This window comes from Poeciliopsis prolifica, unplaced genomic scaffold (genome assembly GCF_027474105.1).
Source record: "Poeciliopsis prolifica strain line A6 unplaced genomic scaffold, Auburn_PproV2 SCAFFOLD007, whole genome shotgun sequence".
Taxonomy (NCBI): domain Eukaryota; kingdom Metazoa; phylum Chordata; class Actinopteri; order Cyprinodontiformes; family Poeciliidae; genus Poeciliopsis; species Poeciliopsis prolifica.
Genome location: NW_026562382.1, coordinates 16,933,266 through 16,957,602, shown reverse-complemented (window position 1 = coordinate 16,957,602; position 24,337 = coordinate 16,933,266). Strand labels below are relative to the sequence as shown.

Here is a 24,337-nt window from a genome sequence, read left to right as displayed (position 1 = left end):
CACAGGATGTCTGGATAATCTGAGTTTCCAGATTTAGCAATTTAATGTTTATCTCACCCGTATCTGACATCCTGGTATGAGTGCGCGTAAAGATAGAGTGATGCATTAAGTCTGACAGGGGGGAAACCAACTCAGTGGGAGCTATTTCTTCCACTGCTACCCCCCACCTTCAGTTGGATCCATAATTCCCTGTGCTGTGGTCTGACCTGCAGCACACATCCCCCTTTCCTTCTCTCAACATCTTATCAAAGCTTTGGCAGACTTAGCCCAGCCTGACATCTGAGAGAATGAGACCACAGAGCAACTCCCCAGGGAAAGTACGAGGCTCGGTGACACAAATTCAGTGCTGCTCATGAATACCGTATATCCAAGTTTCACACAATGGCCATTATACAGCAATCAGCAGAGTGTTCTCCTACACGACATTCAGCTCCTTCCTGTCAAAAATAAATGAGAACATTCAACTAAACCAACACGGATGTGGATGAACTATTCACTTTCAATGCCTTACAGCGGTATTCAGTCCCTTCAACTTTTACTGCATTTTCTCATAACTTTATGGTATTTTAGCAGATTTTCATGACAACTTAGAAGTAATTATGTAGTGAAAGAAATCTGATTCTTTCTCTATCAACATATATGGAAAAGTTGCCCTTTTTTTCCACAAAACATCTCCAATTAGCAACGTTCAAGAAGAAAAAAAAAACTCACTACAGCATAAATGGCGCCACCATGTTTCACTGTTGGAACTGTGTTCTCAGTGATGTGAACTATCGATCTCATCTGATCAGAACACCTTCTTTATATTTTTCAGTTTTTCCTATCACTTATTAAAGTGATAAAAAGTTGCCATTTTAATTAAATGGCAACTTGGTTGAAATGAATTTTTTGGGGGGCATCAGAGTAAAAGGGTTGAATACAAATGCATGCAACACTTTCATAATAAAGCAATTTGTACGAATGTGGACTAGAGCAATGTGTAATTCTATGAAATAAAATAACACTGAAAAATTGTTTTCCAGGAAAAAAATATTTTAAAATTTGTTTTTATATTACAATGTAATAAAATGAACAGACTCAAGGCACTACTTTGTGTAACTGTTTCTTTTCCCAGCACAATAAACACCAATATTTCTTAGTTGGAAGATAGTAAAATAAAACTACCATTTGCAATTCTTTCCATAACAGCTGGTACTAATAAGAAAATCTTTAACGCCAAACAATAAAACTATGCAGCAAATGAGAGCTAGCCCACTGTTTTGATCAAAAGTATTTTCCCTTCTTCTGGTTATTGTGCAGACATTTTTGTTTCCTTTTCACTTTGATTGATGGTGCTTAATTTTCTTCCACTAACTTCTGCAGACTCATCCTGCCTGTGGAACCAGTTCGCTTGTTCCAAGAACAAGTGCATTGCCAAACAGTGGCTCTGCGATGGGGAGAACGACTGCGAGGACGGACTCGACGAAAGTGTGCAGATCTGCGGTTAGTGCCCTTTCAGATGTCATGAGGGCTCTGCTATTAACAAAAAAGGTTACATCTGCCATGTTGCTTGTTGCAGCTTCGTGCATTCCAGAGTCAGAACTGGAAATGAGACGGTCTTAATGATGCAACAAATGAGACTGCAGGCATTTCTGATAATTCGAGTGAGCACTGAGGCAAATAGATTTTTCATCACCAGGTCCCAAGAGGCATAGCTATTTCAGTGGGCAAATGAGGTGTATGTGTAATGAATTCTACAATAAAACAAAACCAGCTATGATAAAGAGACAGAAACCACTGCGAACATTGGTGTAATTTCAATGTAATGAAGTGTCATGGAAATATTAATGAAATGGTCCAGAGGTCTCCAAAAGCACATTTCTTGTCAGAAGCATGATGGGCATTGTAGGCACACATGCCTAATTGAACTGCAGTATTTACCTTTGTTTGTCAGTGCAGCTAATTTTTCTCCCTGTCAGTATTTGCCTTAAAGGGCAGTGCTAAGAAAGAGGGGTTAATATTGCTGATGTGCAGAATTCTCTAAATAATTAGTATTCATAAAGAACAGGCTGTATGTTGTTGGCACTAAACAAAGAACTGCTACACCGAGAAAATTGCAGTTGGTTCATAGGAGGATATACTGTAAGTAAAAAAAAACATTTAGTATGTAGTATATCATCTGTTTTGCAAATTTATGCAACCAGTTTTATTTTTAAGGACTCTAAAAAGTTTAAAAATACCATCATTAAGTTAAGCAGTGCTGCCCATGTTTATTGCCCCTCCTTCTCACTGAAAAACGTTTAAAAGCCTTGCAATATACATGTTATTGCAGTAGTATGATTTAAATTTAGAAAATTACACTTATTAATCTCTGTACATTTATCAATTAGTTCAACCAAAAATAATCCTACTGCCATGTTTGTTTTTGAGGTTTGTAAGAGAATAATGTAAAATTTACATTACTAGTAATCCACAACTTTTCTATTCCCATCATATAAATATGACATGAAAAAGAGGCCAATTTATTTAACCCACTTATCTGGATGGCAAGAAACGACATGCAATTCTTCAAAGATCGCTGTGGGAAATACAACAATTATTGGATCTTTGAGTCACAAAATCTCCTTAACAGCTATTAGGCTCTATCTATATAACATGCTTGGGAGCAATGCCAAAAAAAGCCTTTTTTTCTTCTCCCTCAATAACAAACATAAAAATAAATAAAACATTGTGAATGTTATAGACTAAGTGTTGTACTTTAAGTGAAAGGTAATTGTGAAAAGTTTTAACAGCAAGGGCAGTAATAATTTTGCAGCATGTGATTTTGTTGGAAACAATTTCTCTCTAACTTGGGAATTTTCATACATGTACTAAATGTTCTAAGACAAAAGCTTTACTTTTTGGGGTTATTTGTTTGTGAAGGATAAGATAAAATAGTGAAACATTTTAAAGCTTTCTGTAAGTGTTTACCAGATGTGCAAATAAATAAACATGTTTCTTTTCTTTGAAGAACAAGGTCTTTTGGTATTTAGAAGTAGATGATGTGATCTTGTTTTCTTCTCAGGCACAGTAACTTGTGCTCCAGGGTTATTCAGCTGTCCTGGATCGTATGCCTGTGTTCCCAAACGCTGGCTTTGTGATGGTGAGAGGGACTGTCCTGATGGAAGTGACGAACTCTCTCCAGCTGGCTGTGGTGAGGTTGCCTCTTTTAGTTCAATACATTATTATTTTCATGACATTTCATTACTTAAAGATTAAACAAAAGGCCCAACTAATTTTAAGCCACAGTGCAAAAAGGATGCATACAGAGAGAATTAGTGGATAATTGGATAATTAGAGGCTTCTACACAAATACAGCCATCACTTAGTGGAGTAACCAGAGTTATTTCTTCTTTGACTCAAATCCACTTAGCAGGGGAACAACAATTAGAAAAAGCATAAAAGGCAAAACGCTAGTTTGTAGACATTCCTTGTTTCACAGCAGGGAAGAAAATGTTTATCTTTTCATTAGAGACTGAATGTTCTTCTTTCGACCATCAGCACCAAATAACACATGTGACGACAACTCGTTTCGGTGCCACAACAAAGCCTGCATCCCCCAGCGATTTGTCTGTGACCATGATAACGATTGTGGAGATGGATCTGACGAGTCCGTGGAATGTGGCAAGTAGATTTATCTTGGTCTCTGATGCTCTTCATGTTTTGAAAATTGCAGTCGGCAGGTTGAGCTATTAAACAGCAATGGTGGACAGATTTCTGAATCTAACAATGCATATAGTATTCAGAAACACCTAAATCGGACCTTTTACCCACAAGTCCTACTTTCCTCTTCAATAGTCCTCAACAATCCTTTTGTCAGTGTCATGAATCACGATTCATCAGTGAATCCTTCAGTTTCTTTATGACTTAAGTGTTACCCTCAAAATAAGGGTTGTCCGTGATTGCTCATTACTAAAAAATAAAAATTCAGATGAGCTTTTAAAATAATCCCCAAGTGGTTAAGCTTGATTCTTTTTAACCTGCCTATTTAGAGTTCTCAGGATAATTACATGTCTGAGGATTTTAAATAGGCAGAATATAATAGATTCTTTTTACAATGATTGTGTGTTTCTTCTTGTCTGGCTGATCAGACTCGTAACGATTTCAGATCCATAGCACACACTATATTCTTTTGTTGTCCCATTTATGTTCTGATTCAGTTTGATTAATATCCAACCAATCCCAAAACTTCAACTTATACTTTTTTCATCTGCTAAACAACTTTTTACTCAAATTAGACAGAAACCATTTCAGTAAACTTCTCAGAGAGTAGAATATATTTTGACTTAAATGTTTTAAGCATCTGTTTCTTATTCATTCATTCACATTTAGCCTTTTGTTGTTGAATTTATCTTAATCCTGCTTCTTTTGAGTTCCTTTTAGTTAGGAAATAGTCATTTCTGTTATTTGCAGTATATATAATCCATCATTGAATGTAATGTTTTTGACAGATGAAACAAAAATCAGTTTTCATGCTGTTATTTCATTTTAGGGTTAGGGTAAGAAAAACAAATTAAACAAACTTTGCACATATATAACTGCAACAGATAAATAATAGGCCAAACCCAGATGCTACAACAGAATATGTAAACCCAATGTAATATTTTAGTCACAGATCTCCATAAACACATTCCATTGATGAAATATTCTAAGTAGGAAGTGGATCTTAATGTCTGACCTGTCACATCCAGTTAACAAAAAAAAGTAAACACAAAAAAGTTTTGTAGATACGGTGGAAAAATTTCCTCACTTTATTTTGTAAGCTGAAATGTTAAAATCAATATTTGCAAAGGCCACTCGCTTCATTATGTAAATATAAAAAACTAACACTGAAATAAACCTAATGTAAAATAGAAAGTTGCACATAATCTTTCCATAAAAATTTATATTACAGAAACATAATTCAAGCTCTAGTAAAAAAAAAAAAAAAAACACTATCCTTATTTCTTGAATTTATTTACACTGGCACATAGTGTCTTGTTTCTCTTTAATCTTTTAGGATTAAAGAGAAACAAAGGCACTGTGTAAGTAGGCACTGTGTAAAACTGTGTGTTTTGCAGCTGGTTTGTTACACTATCAATACATTGACAAGAGACACATTTGTATGAATGTTTGTGAACATGCTGACACCCCGGTTTTATTTAGGCACATACTGTTATGGAGTACCCCATGTGGAGGGAATTCTCTGTTGCAGCTTTGATTTATGATGACTGACCGAGGAAACGCATGTTTATTCTTGAAATGTTGGCTGCTGCAGCTGTGAAAGCCATTATACTTCCAGATGGCTTGAATTGTTGATCAGCAATGATTCCATTTACACTCTGATAGTGCCTAATTATGCTATCAACAGTGGTCATGCATATCTTTTTTTCTGTAAATTTGTTTAACATAATTGACACTTAACTCTGCAAAGGTTCCAACCAAACTGAAAGCTCTGAAACTGACAAGTCCGAGTGTAACTTGATGAGATAGTGGCTCACTTTCTTTTTTTAGTCTATCGCTCCTGTGGATCTGGGGAGTTTCGCTGTGGGGACGGCCGCTGTCTTCTCAGCTCTCAGTGGGAGTGTGACGGCTATGCGGACTGTCCTGATCACTCAGATGAACTGCCTCTGAACCTCAAATGTCTTGCTGCAGGTAAGGCTGCTGTTTGGCTCTCTGTAAGAATCTCTTCATCAGTGTCACCAGCAGTGTCACTCGCCAAGGAAACTGGTGAATTTATACGGAGGAAACACAAAGGCCTCTGACTTTCTGAGTTTAATGTATTGGCTATTATCCAATGTGAGGGCAATGACTTTTATGAGCTTTCATGGGTGATCACAGGATGTTGTGATAGTTTTTCTTTGTTCTCTTCAGGAAGCTTGTGTAATGGCTCCTTCTTCATGTGCTCCAATGGGCGCTGCATATCTCAGGGGAATCTCTGTGATGGGAAAGATGACTGTGGAGATGGATCAGATGAAAGGAACTGCAATGTGAATGAATGTTTGAACCGCAGAGTCAGCGGGTGCACGCAGGATTGCCAGGATCTAACTGTGGGCTACAAGGTAAGTCAACAGAGAACTTATAACACTGCTATACAACAATTTCCTAAAGTCTTCAGATATTGAACACAACAAACCTCTGTGAATTTCATCAAAGGTGGAGTCGCACCAGCCCCGATTAGTTCGCTTTAGTTGAACTCTAGTTCATTTGCCTAGAAAGTCCATTTCATTTAGTGAGGTATTAATCCGCAATTGAACTCTGACGAAGACTTAAAAAGGAATTCTAGTCCACCTAAAACCAAATCTGGATTCAGCTGAAGTGAACTTGTGTGGTTTGACTGCATGTGAATGCCAAGCGGACTGGAAAATATAAACAATCAAAGACTACGTTTTTTTTTGGAAATGGCCATCAAGTCTTTTGGCAACAACAAAAAGTAAATCCTAAAACCATTAAAATCTGACACCACTGCTTTTTTGTTTTTGTTTGTGGCTCTCAGTGTCTTCTTTAGAGGTTTTTCATGTTGTGTCTTCAGTGGTTTATGGTGCAGCGCCACCACAGGCGTGAAGGGGAACATATCAACAGGGTTTGGTATGAAAGTGAACTGCGACAACTTAAAATATAACAAATGTTTATCTGTCCTTCTCATAAAGTCCTAATGAAAGTCTGAGGGGTGTGAATACTTTTGCAAGACACTAATTGAAAATATATTACCTATCCAAAACTATACTTAAACAAACTAACTGAAGTTAAGTAAAAGTAAACATGGTAAGAAACAAATATCTGTTGATAATATCTGGCATCTCAGTTAATGAGTCACAGCACAGCTATTATATATCTCAACATTTTAGTGTGTGACTTACATTCCAATTGTCAGGTAAATCACTACAGTGCAAAATTTTAATTAAAAATCTTCCCTGACCTGCAGTGCTGAGCTGCAGCAGTAACATTTCTAATTCACTACCAGGTGTAATGCAGGGCTCATATCAGTAGTGGTGTGGACATGAATGATTAATGACTGATAATAAATCAAGCCTTACTTTGCACATCATTAAACAGATAAAGATGGGTTGGAGCATATATATATTTATATACATAAATGTACACTCTCGCTTTGTAACTTTGAAAGCCTTTTGGTGGAGGTGGGTGGGTTAACGATAAGCAAACAACTGTCTGATCCACCTTGCTTCCTCGCTGTGCCATGTCATTGTTCTGCTTCTGGCAGCACAACAGTGGCATTTTGATATGAGGGCTGGCTCCAGGTCAAGGCCACAACCACTGGAGTGTTTTGGTGGTCATCCTGGTTGTCACATTGTGGCAGTTTTAACCATTCATTCCTGAATTTTATTGTTGTGTTCCTCTGCGGGTTGGTGTTTACTGCTTCAGAAATTGCCAGAAAGCACAAAAAAGTGCTTCCAGCTTGTCATGATGGGGGCAGATCTGGACAAAGAGCACATCAATGCAAACCTTTAGCTCATCCATTCGTGGCCTGAACAGGGAGATCAGCAGAAAGGCCATCAAGGTTATAACGCCGCATAATATGAGGATTTACAGTTGGTGCAGAACAGCTGATACAAGCACTCTTAAGTTATTTTTGGTTTCACTATGGTCACTGAGTTGGTCACAGGGGTGAGATTGAATCTTTGAGCCACAGAGCAGTATGTATAAACAGCTCTGGAAAAAATTAAGAGACCACTGCACTGAACACCATAGAAAAGATCGTGGTTATAACACCAAATATTGATTTCTGAACTCCTCCTGAGTTCAAACATTGGTCTAAATGAATATGAACTCTTTTTTTTTTTCTTTTTTTGCATGTTTTGAGGTCTGACAGCGCTGCATCTTTTTTTCCACATATAAAAACTACATTTTTACTTGGAATTTCAGAGAAAAATTGAAAGTAGTTTATATAATAAAAGAACAATGTTCATATTACTCAAAGATGTGCCTATAAAAAGTAAAATCGGACAAACTGATCATTTTAAGTGGTCTCTTAATTGTTTTCCAGAGCTGTATGCATGCATGTGTGTGTATGTGTCATGCCCTTAATGACATGGTATGTTAGCGTTCCTGCTTTGCTGAAATTCTCTATGAAACAGCGACTTGCGTAAAGAGAAGATCTGTTCACTTTTCATTTTACACTCCGTTTTGAGATCTTAACATCGCTGTAACATGCTGTGTTAAAATTCCGCAAAAGAGATAGGATAGCATGTCACTTATAACTCATGTCTTTTCAGCTGTTTTTATTGCAGTCAACTCAGTAAGTATACACCAAAACCTCTTCTGTTTCTTTCTGGAAGTATCCACAAAGTCCAAACTCCACAAAAATATAGGCTGCACATTCCACAGCCTTGGTGCTTCTGTTTGTGAAAATCAATATCCTCCAGTCCTGAAACGAGAGAGGAACTATTAAAAGGTTCTGATTGGAACACCTCAGTGTTCGATTCGGGGTCTATTACCGTATCATGTCAGCAATATATATAAAGGAGCTGATCTATTCAAACCTCTGGAGGTTAACATCAAAAAAATGTAAAATAAATTCTAAAACTGACTGGTAGCTGGTCTGTTTAAATTCAGTTTCTCCTGGGCCCTGGGGCTAGAAAAGGACCTGAAGCAGTTGCAAAATTAATTTATGCCTCAGGCCACCCGGCAGACACACATGGAGAAATTTTAGGACCGATCCAGAGATTTCCAGCCCTCTGTCTATTTATTGCATAATAACTGAGTGTGTTAGAAACCGAGAAGTAATCTTCAGATATACCCCTAAGTGTTAAAAATTGATTGATAAATGATTTTCCAATTAGAAACCATATAAAACATATAATCAGTCTAATAACATTATAGGGAGTCATAGTTTAATAGATCCACCACTTTTGTTCCCTTCAAAGCATTTAAAGAAACTATTTGAGTGGCATTTTCTTTCTCTAAAGTGACTTAAGAGAACAGCGTCTTGATAAAATGTCTGTTGTACATCAATACGTTCTTTGGAGGAACGTATTAGTCAACTTAAAGTTTAAGTGGATGTGAAATTTGATTGCATCAGAACTATGACATGTTTATCACATTTATGGTTTTGCAAATAATTATAACTTTTTCTTTCAATATTATTTACTGGAACAGGATGGTTGGGAAATAGACATATTTTGGTACATAACAGATTTAATGTTGACTTTACGTCATGGTTTATCATGTTTTGTTGGGGTTTTTTTCCCCTGAGGGGTACAAAAAACAAAAATGTCCCTTTAAAGTTCCCTCTTGTTGTAAGTACCTGTTTGCCTAATTGAAAGTCTCTTTCCCAAGAATGTTGAAGCAAATACTCAATGAGATTTGGTGTTAAGATGTTTCTGTTTTCAAAATAAAAAAATATATATTCTTCTTCGAGCTTAGCTTGCTTTCTAAGACTACAAGCTTCTTTGTGATTTTATCACTTAAATTTTTGTAGCATCTTTGCTGTTCTCATCGGATGGTTTTAGAGTAAATGTGTTTCAGGGTAGAATGTTGTCTTCTAAGTAAACCTTAAATAAAAAACGGGAAAGCCAATAAAGAATAAAATAGGGAAAAAAACTCTGGTGAGACAACCTTACATTATTTACTTCTTGAGGAAGGAGTTTCAAATGGCCACTAAATTTGTAGACATTACTGTTAATAGCAAAGCAGAAAATGATAGAAGAGTTATTTTCTCTTCACATGAAGGTTATAGAGAAATAAGTTAAAACTTAAAATGCTGATAGTTTTAAGTTATTCTTATTTTTAGTTTCATTACAATCTTATATGTTTTCATTAGATTTTTTAATAGCTCCAAGCAATTATTTTTTTATGTTTTTCATGTTTTTTTAATTAGTGTAAATGCTGGCCTGGTTTCCACCTGAAAGATGATGGGAAGACTTGTGTGGATGTTGATGAATGCTCCACTACCCTCCCTTGTAGCCAGCGCTGCATCAACACCTATGGGTCCTACAGGTGCCTCTGTGTGGATGGTTATGAGCCTGTGGATCGCAACCCAAACACATGCAAGGCTATATCAGGTCAGCTTGATGGTTGCTTTCTGAATTTGAAGCATTTCCTCACATAACAGTACAAGTCCTTTAATGCCATGCATTCTGTATTTCAGCTGAGGAGCCTTTTCTCATCATGGCAGACCACCATGAGATCCGCAAACTGAGTGTGGATGGTTCAAATTACACCATCTTAAAACAGGTAATCTCAACCTATTCAAAAGACTGTCTTAGACAGAATAATTGTGAAAAATATTCGTATTCATTCAGTATTGAACATTTTAGTGACCTTTAGCTTTTGCATATTTTAAGCTTTACTTTTAACATCGTAGATACAAATTTTATACATACAATAAATTACACCTGTTGCTTTAATGGTTACAACTTCTGAAGAGGAAAACTATTTGCCAGATACTAACATATCTGATGATTGTTAACACCTCATAGAAGTACAGAGAGACCTGTTGAAGCTATAAAATGGAAACAGATTTGACTACTAAATAATTCAGCTCCCATCTGTCAGATACAGCCTCTGCTCCAAGACCGGCAATACTTCTGCAGACTTTGGTCACAACATTGTCTGACATGTGCAACATCTGCACAATAATTTGTTGCACAGACAGTTTTTGTCATCGCAGATGACAATGTGACATGTTAAGTCCTTTTGGATTTTTTATTTTTTTTAATGGCAGTAGGTTGTAGGAGATTCACACTGGTTAACATACCTGACATTCAATTGTTAATACTTACTGGCCTCCCCTGTTAAAATTATGTAAAAAATTCTCTACATAAATTCATCTAAAGTTGCATAGGCATACTCTTTCACTGAAAGAGGGAAAGAGTTTGGACTTTTGTCTATTAAGAAAGGAAATAATCTTTACCATTTGAGAATCATTGGGCATTCTTTGTGTGAAGTTGTTTGACTGTACTGACATCTGACTTTTTTAAGGCTTTGTACATGCTTAAGTTGACTAATGTATATATATTATATTCATTAAGCATTGTATAATATGTAATACATATTCATTAGTCAACTTAAGCATGTACAAAGACTTAGAATGAAGTCAGATGTTTCTCTTAATCGAGAAACCATTGGAAGTGATGTTTCAATCATTTTCAGGTCTCACTGTTGCTCTGGGCTATACTTGAATCTAACTGTTGATTATCACAAAAGGCAGGATGCAATTTGCCATAACTCACCTCAAAAGTATCTTACATTCTTCTCTCACAATCAAATTAGCCTCGTAACTCAGAACCTTGACCTCTGATAAGTGTAAATCATTACAATTTATTTTTTTAAATCAGAGAAATTATTCATCTTACTTCTCTGGTATATATATATATATATATATATATATATATATATATATATATATATATATATATATATATATATATATGTATATATAGCCAGCCAGCCAGCCAGCCATCCTTTCTTAATAACAAGAGTCACAAAAATAAGCTGATAAGAGCAATGAAAATACCAAAAGAATTTTAATACTAATTGGAATGTCTTTAAGACAACTGTGTGTGTTTTTCTGTCACTATAAATATAGCTGATCTTAAAACACTAGATAGATATCGTTGTATAGGTTCAAAGAAGGGTTCAGTTTTAAAATAATAAACTGAGCTTTGGACGTCTCATAGTGCTCAGTTCAATCTGTGTTCAGAAAATTTTAAACCTCAAACCTACTAAAACATGGCTGTCCAACTAAACTAACAGCCTGGCTAAGAAAAATCTTGAGGATGTATTTCTACAGCAGGCATAGGCCAGCAGGTTACAACTGTAATTACACTTTCACTTGAAGGTTTTGGTTGTTAGGTGATGAATTGTGAAGGTGTTTAAGCAAATTATCTGACCTACAGAATCATTTTAATGTGATAAAAATAGGGAAAAAATGTTTAGTTTTTCTTGTTTTCTTTTTATATCAAAACTCAGTTAAAGGGTCTCAATCCATCTTCATGCTGTCCTCCAGGTAGGTTAATAAAATATACTGTTCAATTTTAGAAGTACAAGAGAAAGGTGGATTTCATCTCTGTAACAGAGATGTGGAGTACAGAAATGTTCCCGGAGGACCCTTTGCGACCTGTCTATGAAAGTGTTGATGATCTGATGAAGACATTTCATTGCACCTGTCAGATTGTCTGACATGTGTTCAAGGCTCCTACAGTGTGAGACAGCAGGGTGGGGCACTTGTTTGGTGTGTGGCACCGTCTGATTGACAGCAGGCTCCGATGAGCTAAACATTGAAGAAAGCTACCTCACTCTGCTCCTTTGATCGGACTACAGCTTGCTCTCCAGTCAATTTCAAAATTGCTTGTATTACTGAGAGCCTTGAGAGCTATGGGATATCCACCAAAATCAATATTGCATGTGCTGCACAAAACATATCACATATAAAAAGAACATGAGTCAGTTTTTTTTTTTTTTTTTTTTTAGCAATGCAAATTGAAATCACCTCTTGGTTGAGCAGATGAAAATGAACGTGTTTCTGTTTAATTACCAGATGTGTATTTGTGGTGGCAGTTAACGCTTTCACCCCCCCACAGGGAACTTTGCTTGACCCATTTTCATTTAGATAAATATTAATATGCTTTAACATGCAATGTGTGTTTTCTATTTCCTAGGGGCTCTACAACATCATCCACCTAGATTTTGACTACAAAAAGGAATTCATCTACTGGGTGGATTCAACCAGGCCGAGTGGTCGAAAGATCAACAGAATGCGCCTAAATGGGAGCGACCTTAAGGTAACTGATGAGATATTGCTGCTGTGACTGACTATCATAAGTTGCTTGTTTCACTTTGGCGATGAATCGTTGTGTTTCCTGTTCTTACTCCCACTTAAATTTTTACTCACCTATCTCAGCTCTGTTTTTGCTCTGTCTAATTATCATATTTTGCCATTTAAAAACATTTTCTGCTTTTGAACATGTGGTTGAAGTAGCTCATTATCGCCGCTCAGCTACAGATAGGTGTCTTTTATATTTTGCACTTTCGACATCATAGATTTTTTTTTATTGCTTCAGGAAAGAGCTTCTTGCTTGCTTAATAGCTCAGATAGAGTGCTTGCGAAGATAACTAATGGCTGTCAGATGAATGTGGCAAGCATCGTGTTACAAATGCGCTCTCAGGTGTTGTCACCAGGTTGAGTAAGGTCGGAGGATCGAAACCCAGATAGAAGAGCTGATGGGACATTAGGATAACACTTTCTGGGTCCCCAGAAAGCTTTTGTGCGCTGAGCAATAGGCTTATTTAGCTCTCTTACATCCAGATTTCAGCCTGAGCCACTGACACCTCTTAGCAAACTGTCTGAAACACAGATCCATGAGCTAATGACAACGGGTTAATCAAAGAGTCACTGTCATGGACAGCCACTCGCACAAGTTTGCTATATGAGGAAAAGCATGAAAACAGAAAATATGTATTAGTTTTATTTGCAAAGAAGATTATAGTGGTATTTAATTAGAACAATTGTTAGTGGACATTTTCCTTTTTATTTTTCATTTGGACTTCAGCGCATTATTTCAGCCATACAATTTAGTTTTATTCCATTTAGTTACATAAAAGTCACCTGTGTCCATTCGTGATTTTCATTTTTAAATAATCATTGCTGCAGAGTTGTGTTTCTAAAGGTAAATAAAATTTTTTGCTGACATGCAGTTCTTTTTCGTGGCATTTATTTCCATGGAGTAAATTAGTTTATAAATATGCTCATTTTTAACTGCCACCACACTTCTTCATGCTCCACACAGGACCTTGATATGCTGCCACAATGATTAACTAACATGACCTTGCTAAAGAAGGTTGGTGCATGCTAAAAACAATGTCTTCAACGCTCATGCTTTATGCTTCCTGGAGAGCCCAAGATATGCCAAAGGATCTCACGAACCCCTGCAAATGCAAATACCCTTCTTTTTTGTTGTCATTTTGTTTTTTGACATTGTGATGAGCTCATAAGCAGGTATTCTGAAGGTCTTACTATCTTTTTGTTGAAACGGTTTGAAAAAAATGGAGTGTCTTACCGGCTCCACATTTTACATGCAGATCATTCAACGTTCTTTTTTTGTTATATTTATTTTTTGAAAAGCCATATTCAAATGTGGACATTTTCCAATGTTTTTTGTGGAGCATTATTCTGAACAATAGAAAGTGTTAACCTAGATTACTACAAGTAGAAGGACTTTAAGTAAAATATAGGGCTGGGAATTTAACACATTAATTTTGAGGAATAATGTGTTTATGTAGCCAAAGGACCCAACTGCACTTTAGACTACATTTAGTCTTTTGCCGATTCGTGCACTTATTCACACCCCAGTGGTGGTAAGCCACATTGCCAAAGCTGCCCTGGGGCAGACTGATAGGACCGTTCCTGTTACCATACCGTTCCTGTTACCCGAACCCTCTGACCACCACCACTTTTTCTTTTACTGAAAAAATCTTTCATGTGTTCAAAACCTGTTGTTTTCACTGCAGCAGGGAAGACTTTTGATTTTCGAGTCTAATTTTAAAGTCATCACTCATTGCTGCTCGACCTCATTAAACTGTTCCCTTCTGCTCCCCAGGAGACTAATCAAGTAATGACTGTAGGTGAACTCCTTCTGCTTTGTGAAAATAGCATTTTCAACAAAAACTATCCTAATCCTGAACAAATTTCTATTGTACTTCACATTTTTAAAATGGTTTTAGTGGTACTGGTAGCCTTTATTTGCAGTAAACTAGTTAGAAAATAGAGAGGGGGCACGACATACAGCAAAGGTCTCAAGGTTGGGAATCAAACCCCAGACTGCTGCATTGAGACTAATAGCCTCTGTATATGGGGTGACCACTACTTCTACATCCCGCGTGCTTCATAACACATTTCTCTGTAAATATATCTGAAGGGCTGACCTTTTCTTCACAAACTAGCGGTAGAAGCAGGCTTTTATCTCTGACAGTGTTCTGAATGCAAATGCACATTAAAATAAAGCTGAGGCTTTTGGTTTGCAGCCTTAGGTCATTACATCACCCTGCAGTATTCTCAACAACCTTTTGTCATGCACAAGACTCGTGTTTAGCATTTACTATGGCGGCACAAGACAGCCTCTCAGAACCATGCAGTTTGAAAAGTTAAGAGCCAAAAATGCAGTAGAAAAAAAGTATTTTGCTGAACATAGCTTATCAGTTAAACGTTTTTTAGTGTTTCAAACTACTTTTACCAAACCTTTTGATTTCTGTTTTAACAGATTGTCCACAGGACAGCGGTGCCCAGTGCTTTAGCAGTGGATTGGATTGGAAAAAATCTGTACTGGTGTGATGCAGAGAAGAAAACACTAGAAGTGTCAAAAGCGAATGGCCTCTACCCGACCATCTTGATTAGTTCTGGTCTCAAGAACCCCACAGATCTTGCTCTGGATCCCCAGACGGGGTGAGAATATTAAAACTAAAGAGTTTACAATAGCTTACAAATGAAATTTAATTCTTAAAAATGACTGATGTTTGAACGGTTCTTACAGCAAGTTTTTTCAAATGAATACATTTAAAAAAAATAAATTATAGTTTTTATTTTTGTATATTTATTTAGTTGGTGCTTACACACATAATCTGTAGAAATGAGAATTTAACATGTAGTGTTATGTTAGAGTCAGTAAACTTCAGGCTCTTGTTATTATTTTCAGTATTTTTGTTTTCTTTTTACTATTCACATTGTTAATTTTTACCTACACTGATTTATCTGACCTGTATGTTGTGTCTCCTTGTTATTTTGAACATTATTCCATTTTAATGTTGCCTACAGTGACATGCAGCTTTTCTCAATTCTGCAATATTTGTGACTAGGTATGTGTTCTGGGTAGACTGCTGTGAGCCCTCTCAGATTGGACGTATAGGCATGGACGGCCGCGGGCAAATGATTATCATTGACACAGAGATCTATAGCCCCACTGCTCTCACTATTGATTATACCAACAAGAGACTGTACTGGGCAGACGACAACCACATCCTGTTTGCCAACATGGACGGCACCCAGAGACGCAAAGGTAAGAAAAAAAATGTGCGATAACATAAGTTGCATATTTTAAATTTTAAAATTAAGTCTAGACAAATTAAAAGGAGATCACCTTGGTGTTTCGCCATTGAGTATGGCAGTGATGGTGATTCATATGAAGTATTTTGTTTTTTTACATTTTGTCATGTTGCAACTACAAACTTTAATGTATTTTCTTCTGAATTATTATGATAGACCAATTCAAAACTATGAACTGACAGTAAAAACATGCATAATTTTAATCAACACAATATTTAGGCCAGGGATAAATATTGCAAATGGGTTAAGTTTGGACATTCTTACAGCTTACCATCAACTTGTCAGAAAATGAGAAAATATCTAAAAAGTGGTTGACACGACTGCAAGAAAACAAGAAATGCCCATTTTCCTAAATGGACAGGCTTAGGAAGAGCTGGTTTAATCACACAAACAGCCAAAAGATGTTCTTTACAGCTTGAGGAACAATGGGATGGTTTAGATCAGGAAACTAAAAAAATTCCAGTCCTGAACATCTATTGTGGCATTTTTACGTATGCATCCTTTCTCTAACACACCTAAATCAAATGCTTGTTACTAGGCCTCTGCAGAACTCCATGACATGGTGAAGAGGTCATTTTAAAATAATCTGAGTCAGGTGTGTTGGAGGATGACTGCATCTAAAAGTAGCGAGATTATAGCTCTTAAGAAATTGAGTTGAGATTGTTGGTATAGATCAAATAATAATCATTGAATTACCATGGCCTAGTCAAAATTTAGACTTGAATCCAATTGACAACCTTTGACAAGATTTAAAAGTTGATATCTGAAGATACTTTCCATCCATTTCTTACTATGAACTGATTTGAAGAGAAACATTTGTAAAATTTACTTACTCGAAAAGGGAAACTCCAATGCAGAAGTAGTTCTAGAAAATTTTGGAAACCATGTCAAATTTCCTCTTCAGTATTTTGCGTTGATCTTTCACATAAAAAAGATCAATATTGTGGTTGTCATATTCTGAAATGTGAGAGGCACTGTATTTTATTATCATTTAAAATATCAAAAAATATTATTTAACTATCTAAAAACTCTATTTTGAAAATCATGACAGATCTATTATTAAATCTGTTGAAGTGTTTTAATCTCCAATTGATTTTGGATGATATTCTGTTCAGACACAAAACTTAATATATGACTTTGTTTTTTTTTTTTAGTGTCCTATGACCACATCCAAGGAGTAATGGCGCTGACTTTGTTTGAGGACTTTGTGTATTGGACTGATGGGAAGTCCAAATCACTCCGACGAGCTCACAAGACTTCAGGCACTCAAGCGATAGAGCTCCTCAACTCCTGGCAAGCCATCAAATCAATCAAGGTCTACCACTCACTACGGCAGCCTGAAGGTAAGTAGTGCATCAAATTCTCATGTTTGTTCCATCCAGCTAACAGTTTTGTTCCTTAGTTGTTTTATTTCCAGCTGGAAGAAAGACATGCCTGATGTCAGACCGTTTGAGCTCTGTTTTGTATTTATATTTTGCCATTCAGTGCCCAAGCACCAGTGCCAGATTGCAAATGGTGGATGCAGCCATTTATGTCTTCTCTCCCCTGGTGGGGAACACAAATGTGCCTGTCCCACAAACTTTTACCTTGCTGCTGACAACAAAACCTGCCTTTCCAACTGCACCTCCAGTCAGGTCAGCTCCTTTCTTCCTCCTTCCCCACCATGTCTACACCTGCTGTGATCATGTTGTTTGCTCCTCTGTTCTGATCAGCACTGTTCCACCTGGAGGCAAATTGCTTTACTTTCATGGGTTCTTCTTTTCTGACATGAAGGGTGAAGGAAATGTTTGGGTATTGATTTTAACTCTGGCTTTGAAGAACGTAGAAGTCTAACCAGGCAGTCGAGAATGCATGTTGACTTCAAATTGTGTTCACCCACTCCCCTTCTTTTTTGTCTCTTTTATTCCAACAGTTTCGCTGTGGGACAGATGAGTGCATCCCTTTCTGGTGGAAGTGTGACACGGTGGATGACTGTGGGGATGGCTCAGACGAACCCCCTGATTGCCGTAAGTGGAATGTTGTAGTTATAACCAAAAAAACATCAATTCTGGTGCAAAAACATGTTTTTTTTCTCTGTATTTTATTGTTTTGTTCACCTGTTACAGACAGAGTTTTGACCTCTTTTTTAATATATGTGCCATTTTTATTTCTAATTGCACACTGGTTGATTTTAAACAGCGGAATTCAAATGTCAGCCTGGGCGTTTTCAGTGTGGTACAGGCCTTTGTGCTCTTCCTCCCTTCATCTGTGATGGAGAGAATGACTGCGGTGACAACACGGATGAGGCTAACTGTGGTAAGTGGATAGTTTACTCTGCTGGAGTACCTGAAAAAATATTTATGTTTTTCACTTTTTCATGTGTGAAAGCACAAACATCAGTGTGTTTTATTGGGACTTGATGTGATTTATTATAAAATCAACTAACTAACTGATTATAGAATTGTAACCTAAAGATTTATACTTATTGAAACAAACTTCTTATTTTTACAAATAATATATGTTCCAAGTTAAGAGACTAACTGGTAACAAAAGTGAGCAGGATTGAAAGTAAACATGCATTTCTTCATTTTGTGTTTTTTTCTATGAGTGTCATATTAGAAGTTAGACTCTGAAGGGCATTAAAGAGGCTTAATGACAAATCCAAAGCTGCACGATGAAAGGTATACTGACTGAAGAGCAAATAGTAAGAGGTTTATTGAAAAAAAAAAATACTTGGTCACGAATTTAGCAGAGTACCAGCATTGCCCCAGACTCACCATGGGTAAATATAATGGGCAAATGGGGAAAATAACAAGATGCCTTGTTGGTGGAAATGAAGAGGCCCAGAATAAACGACCTCAGTTGATGAACGATTTGAAATAATATGTAGACCACTCCTACAAGATGCACCAACTGTTCTCCAGATCATCAGTGCTGTGCAATAGCAGAAATTATGAAAACAAAACATTAATCATATTCCACTCATTTTCTTATTTTTCTCCTAATCTTATTCCCATAGAAGCATATTCAGAGCTTTTTAAAAATATTTCTGTTGTACTTTTCTTACATTGATTATTCAGTGTGGTGCATAAATGTGGTCATGGTGTTTTTTTTTTTTCGTTTTGTTTGATGTTGTTTCCCTCTCCCCGTTTTTTTTCCTAGAGACATATATCTGCCTGACAGGCCAGTTCAAGTGCACCAGAAAACAGAAATGTATCCCTCTGAACCAGCGTTGCAACGGTCAGGACGACTGTGGTGACGGAGAGGATGAGACAGACTGCCGTGAGTTTGCAACATTACTTTTTATTGTCTGAAGAAGCTATTAATAATGCATTGGAATAGGAAGAATTGGATATGTTTGTGCAAGTAAAATATTATAAAATAAATAAATATATATATATATATAAAAATTCCCTTCTCACCCACCTCGGGTGGTTCTTATCCTCTGAGCTCGGGTCCTCTACCAGAGGCCTGGGAGCTTGAGGGTTCTGCGCAGTATCTTGGCTGTGCCAAGGACTGCACATTTCTGGACTGAGATGTCTGATGTTGTTCCTGGGATCTGTTGTAGCCACTGCTCCAGTTTGGGGGTTACTGCCCCGAGGGCCCCGATGACCACAGGCACCACTGTGGTCTTCACCTTCCAGGCCCTCTCCAGTTCTTCCCTGAGGCCCTGGTATTTCTCCAGTTTCTCGTGCTCCTTTTTCCTGATGTTGCAATCACTTGGTATTGCTACATCTACCACAACAGCTTTCCTCTGATGTTTATCCACTACGACAATGTCTGGTTGGTTCGCCATTACCATTTTGTCTGTCTGGATCTGGAAGTCCCACAGGATCTTAGCTCTGGCGTTCTCCACCACCTTTGGGGGTGTTTCCCACTTTGATCTTGGGGTTTCCAGTCCATATTCTGCACAGATGTTTCTGTACACTATGCCTGCCACTTATATATATATATATATATATATATATATATATATATATATATATATATATATATATATATATATATATATATATATATATATATATATATATATATATATATATATATATATATATATATATATATATATATATTTTTTTTTTTTTTAATTGGTACAGATCATAAAAAACATCCTAATTTAGCATTTTTTTAAACCTTTATTTCATGCCTGTACTTGAACTGCATTCAACACACCATTAGGATTACGTAGAACTCATTAGGCATTCTGGAGACAACTTGTGTTATGGCCTGTTCTTGTGAAAAGGGATTAGAAATTGAATCGCATAGAGGATAAGAGCAGATTTTGTCTGCGGTGATGTAACTCATCAGAATATCACACCCTATTCAAGACTTTTCGCCGGATGCGTTAGTCTTTCCGATGATTACAGAAGGGGTGAGAGTGAGGGAAGGAGATTGCGAGAAAGTCAGGAGGAGAAAAAAAGACTTTAATTAAAGTGAAGCTAATTACTTCAGCCCTGCTTAAACTACCAGCATGATTGGATGTGTTTTTGAATGCACTTTTGTAATGAACACTGCGCCATTGAAATTAAAATGCTATTTGAAACAATGTCACGTTATATAAAAAAAACAACCTGCTCCTACCTTGTTGAAATATAGCATAAAAAATGAGGGCAAGGTAGATGTTCGTGAGGCATAATTTGCTTCCTCACTGTGTTTTACATCATGGTAGAATACCATGATGACTCTGGTCTTTCTTCAGAGAAAAAAAAAATCATCCTGAATGATGAAAGATGTTGCTCTTCTCTTCCATACACCTTTCTTTCTGAATAAAGCTGAAAGCACCTGCTCCCCTGACCAGTTTCAGTGTAAGGCATCAATGCACTGCATCTCCAAGCTTTGGGTTTGTGATGAGGACCCCGACTGTGCCGACGGTTCAGATGAGGCTAACTGTGGTGAGTTATGTTACATTAGTTTCCCAGAAAGAACACTTGTATGAATCTGCTTAGATTGTGATTAATTTTACCCTTGAATTTATTCTGGTCTGACTCAGAGTGATTCAGTCATGTTATTTGTTCTTCTGGTCTGACTCTCAGCTGCCAGCATTGTCAAATGAACAGTTTCGATATAACTGTGTAGTTACTAAAGAAACAGTAGTATAATCTCTCAATTATAAAAATCACACAATGTTTTGGTAGCTTGAATGAATGTGAGCTGAGTTTAAACTTTCTTTAACCTGCAGTGAGAGTTTGTTACATCATATAAAAAAGAGCAGCATCCCTGTAGCAAGAACAGAAATGTAACTTTTTTGGTTCATCGAACCAACAAAGGGATTAAAATATTAGTGAAAATATGTTTTCTAAAACTCCTGATATTTTTTTTTGTAGATTGAAAGGCTTTCATCAGACTTAAAATTCAGTTGAAATTTGTAACTTCATAATAATTTACTATTATGCAAATTAAAAACTGCTCTGATTTTATTGAGTTCAGTTTGATACATAAAGCTTCAAAATTCAGGTTGAGTTACTTTTCCCACATGCAGAGCAATGTAGTTAAATGACTACGTTGTCAACAACACCAAGCACAGTGTTTGTAATATTTAAGCGTTAGTTCAGCCTCCCCTGTGCTGCATTTTTGAGAAATTACTTGAGCTGCACCGCTCAAAGTAGGATAAATTATACAACGTGTTAAAGGGAACTGAAGCGGAATGAAGGAAGTTTAAAGGATCCTGACCATTACAGTTTTCATGGAAAAAAATCAAAAATTTTAATGCACAATAAAACTTGCCTTCAAGACCAGTTTCTGTGCAACTTTTACTGTGCACATAATTGAGGACAAAACAAGAAAAATCCGATCGCCATGGGAGATTTTGATAAACAGTGACCACAGGAGGTGCAGTCAGCTCCAAAAACAATAACAAAGCTTTCACAGCAGAGAAACCCATATCATTTCCTGATCAGTCCCAATAGAACATTGTTTCTTCATTTATGAGGATTTCAACAAGGAATTCATTAAAACTGTCAGCAGGAGAAAAAAAAAACTTAAATTATTCCCTCACATATCTGGTTGTTTTAAATGAGCCAACAGGATTATCCGATTTTTTAATAAGCTGTTTATGAAATAGTAAGGCAAGGATTTTCATATTGCTATTGTCATATCATCAGGTTACTATGCGGTCTGAAATCACAGTTCTTATTTTGATGTTTGTGCTTTCTCACATTTATTTAGTTCTGCCTAGGTGTGATGGCACTGCTTGATTTGATCATTCCCAGAATGGCTGTTCTTACCAGATCTGAACAATGGCCTGTGATGCAACAACCAGCACAACCAAGACTAATTTATTGTTTTTTTGCCTTTACTGTTAAAATTGAATTAGTTTTTGTTCTATTATGTTTTGATACCAAGTCAAGTGAGAGGAATAAGTGAGAGGAAAGGGAGAGTGGGGTGCAAGATCCATGCAAGGGAGCACCAAAATATTTGACTAAAACAGAATTAATCTTAAACTAAGCATATCATAAATTTGTGAGTATTCTGAAATGCTTATATGTTTATATGCAAATGATAATAAACTGAACAGATTTAAAATATTATTTTAAAAAAAACTTTAAATCTTCATGCTGCAGTAGTTATATAGTTTTCTGGGGGGTTTTTGTTGTTGTTTTGTTTTGTTTTTGATTAAGTGATTTTGTTTTTCTAGTTGATACATGCATCAACTGATTGTGGGGAAAATGGAGATTTACTTTTTGGTCAATTTTATTTTCAGCAGTGAGAAGGTAAAGTGACAGTAGTCGATATGGTTCACTGTAAGGGATATCAGGCTGGATTCCTGATACCAGATTCTTATTTCCACCTCTTTCACTGAGATCCAGGCATTAAATAACCCTCACTTCTTCATATTTCCCTTAAATTACACCACATCTCGGAATACTTCAGTTGCTTTCAGGATGTTTGTCTCCTTTCTCAGCACAATTGTAACATAGGAATTATGTCCATTTAGTTTGTTTTTGTTATGTGAGTGGATGCGGGTATGTTTTACTGTGACTGTTGCAACTATTTCAGAGCACAAAGACAAGGACTGGGTCCGGCTTTGACTAAACTCCATTTACTGTGGGCCTCATGCTTTGATGCCCAGGATTTCTTTGTAATCTCAGTCTGTTTCATGTAGCATTGTTCTTTTTACTTTTGCTTCTAGGAGTGATAACCTTTGAAGATCCTCTAGCAAAGCTAAATAAGTAAAAATAAAATGAACCACTTTACATTTATCACAGATGGTTTTTGCTCCTCTGATTGTTTGAGCAAACTGTTAGCAAATGACATATCTTCATTTATGCCTATTTTTTCTACACTTAAAGTACGTCTAATAGCCAGAGAAAGTTGTTTTTGTCACTTTTTTAATGAGCTCTGACCCAAAAGACTCAAATTTCCAAATTATTCTCCCTTATACATTTAAATGCTTAATTCAACCAAGCTGCTCCCTAATGAATTGATGCCTCTTGCTCCTTCCTGTTTCTTTGCCTGCTGTCATGTAAGAAAGAGATTCAGGTGGAATCTGCCATCCACGTCTCTTCCCAAGCTGATAACGTCACTGGGCTGTTATTCCTGCATGGTGTCTGTTGAAAGAATACTTTTATATATTAAGTCAGGATAATTATATTTAAAAAAAAAACAACATTTTGAAGAAATCTGGTGGAATTTTAAATAAACATTAGTCTGGTTGTTGTAGAATTCACTTTAGCTTCCATTGAATTATCTATGTACTGAAGCAGAGCAAAATGACTGATGGAAACACTCTGCTTATATCTTACTTTTTTCAACTTAGTAAGAACATATATTTGACTCAAAACACAAACATACTGACTTAATCCATGGCTAGATATTATGATTATGATCATTGTCCCTGAAAGTTACGCCTTCAGAATATTATTTTACTACGTAGATATTCTGAAAGATTAATTGATACCTCAGATTTGACTGAGTCAACCCATTCTGTTAATGTCTTGAGTTTATTGCTCATGGTAATTGATCAAAAGTTGTTTTTTCTCTTTCATAACTGTCGCATTATCAAATGTACATCTTGTGAGATCATAATGTAGAGTCTAAATTAGAACAGTAAAACAAAACAGCATGGAATGCTCAAGAACTATAGATTTTCAGTACAGCAACTAATCAAAAAAAGAAAGCCAAACAGTATGGTAGAGTATTTCCCATTTTACTTCTCGATCACTGTCACAACTTGTCTGCGATAATGTTGACAGGAGCAGAATCACAGCTTGAATGTGGCTTAAAAGGAAGCACAAGTCATACTTAGAAATGTTCAATTTTGCCAACTTTTTGTCACCGATTGGCTGAGCAGACCTGGCAGCA

At 36.5% G+C, this 24,337-nt stretch overlaps 1 protein-coding gene across 1 annotated transcript in view; it reads left to right on the top strand.

Annotated features, from left to right (window-relative positions):
• lrp1bb (low density lipoprotein receptor-related protein 1Bb) overlaps positions 1-24,337 on the top strand; it is a 282,327-nt gene that overhangs the window by 219,948 nt on the left and 38,042 nt on the right. Inside the window, exons 51-66 of the mRNA XM_055031925.1 lie at positions 1,363-1,482; positions 3,044-3,172; positions 3,520-3,642; positions 5,512-5,652; positions 5,872-6,059; positions 9,836-10,019; positions 10,106-10,191; positions 12,618-12,740; positions 15,216-15,397; positions 15,808-16,007; positions 17,209-17,397; positions 17,540-17,688; positions 17,967-18,060; positions 18,233-18,349; positions 19,196-19,315; positions 20,809-20,928. Coding sequence (XP_054887900.1) covers positions 1,363-1,482; positions 3,044-3,172; positions 3,520-3,642; positions 5,512-5,652; positions 5,872-6,059; positions 9,836-10,019; positions 10,106-10,191; positions 12,618-12,740; positions 15,216-15,397; positions 15,808-16,007; positions 17,209-17,397; positions 17,540-17,688; positions 17,967-18,060; positions 18,233-18,349; positions 19,196-19,315; positions 20,809-20,928 — 2,265 coding nt within the window. The remainder of the gene's footprint in view (positions 1-1,362; positions 1,483-3,043; positions 3,173-3,519; positions 3,643-5,511; positions 5,653-5,871; positions 6,060-9,835; positions 10,020-10,105; positions 10,192-12,617; positions 12,741-15,215; positions 15,398-15,807; positions 16,008-17,208; positions 17,398-17,539; positions 17,689-17,966; positions 18,061-18,232; positions 18,350-19,195; positions 19,316-20,808; positions 20,929-24,337) is intronic.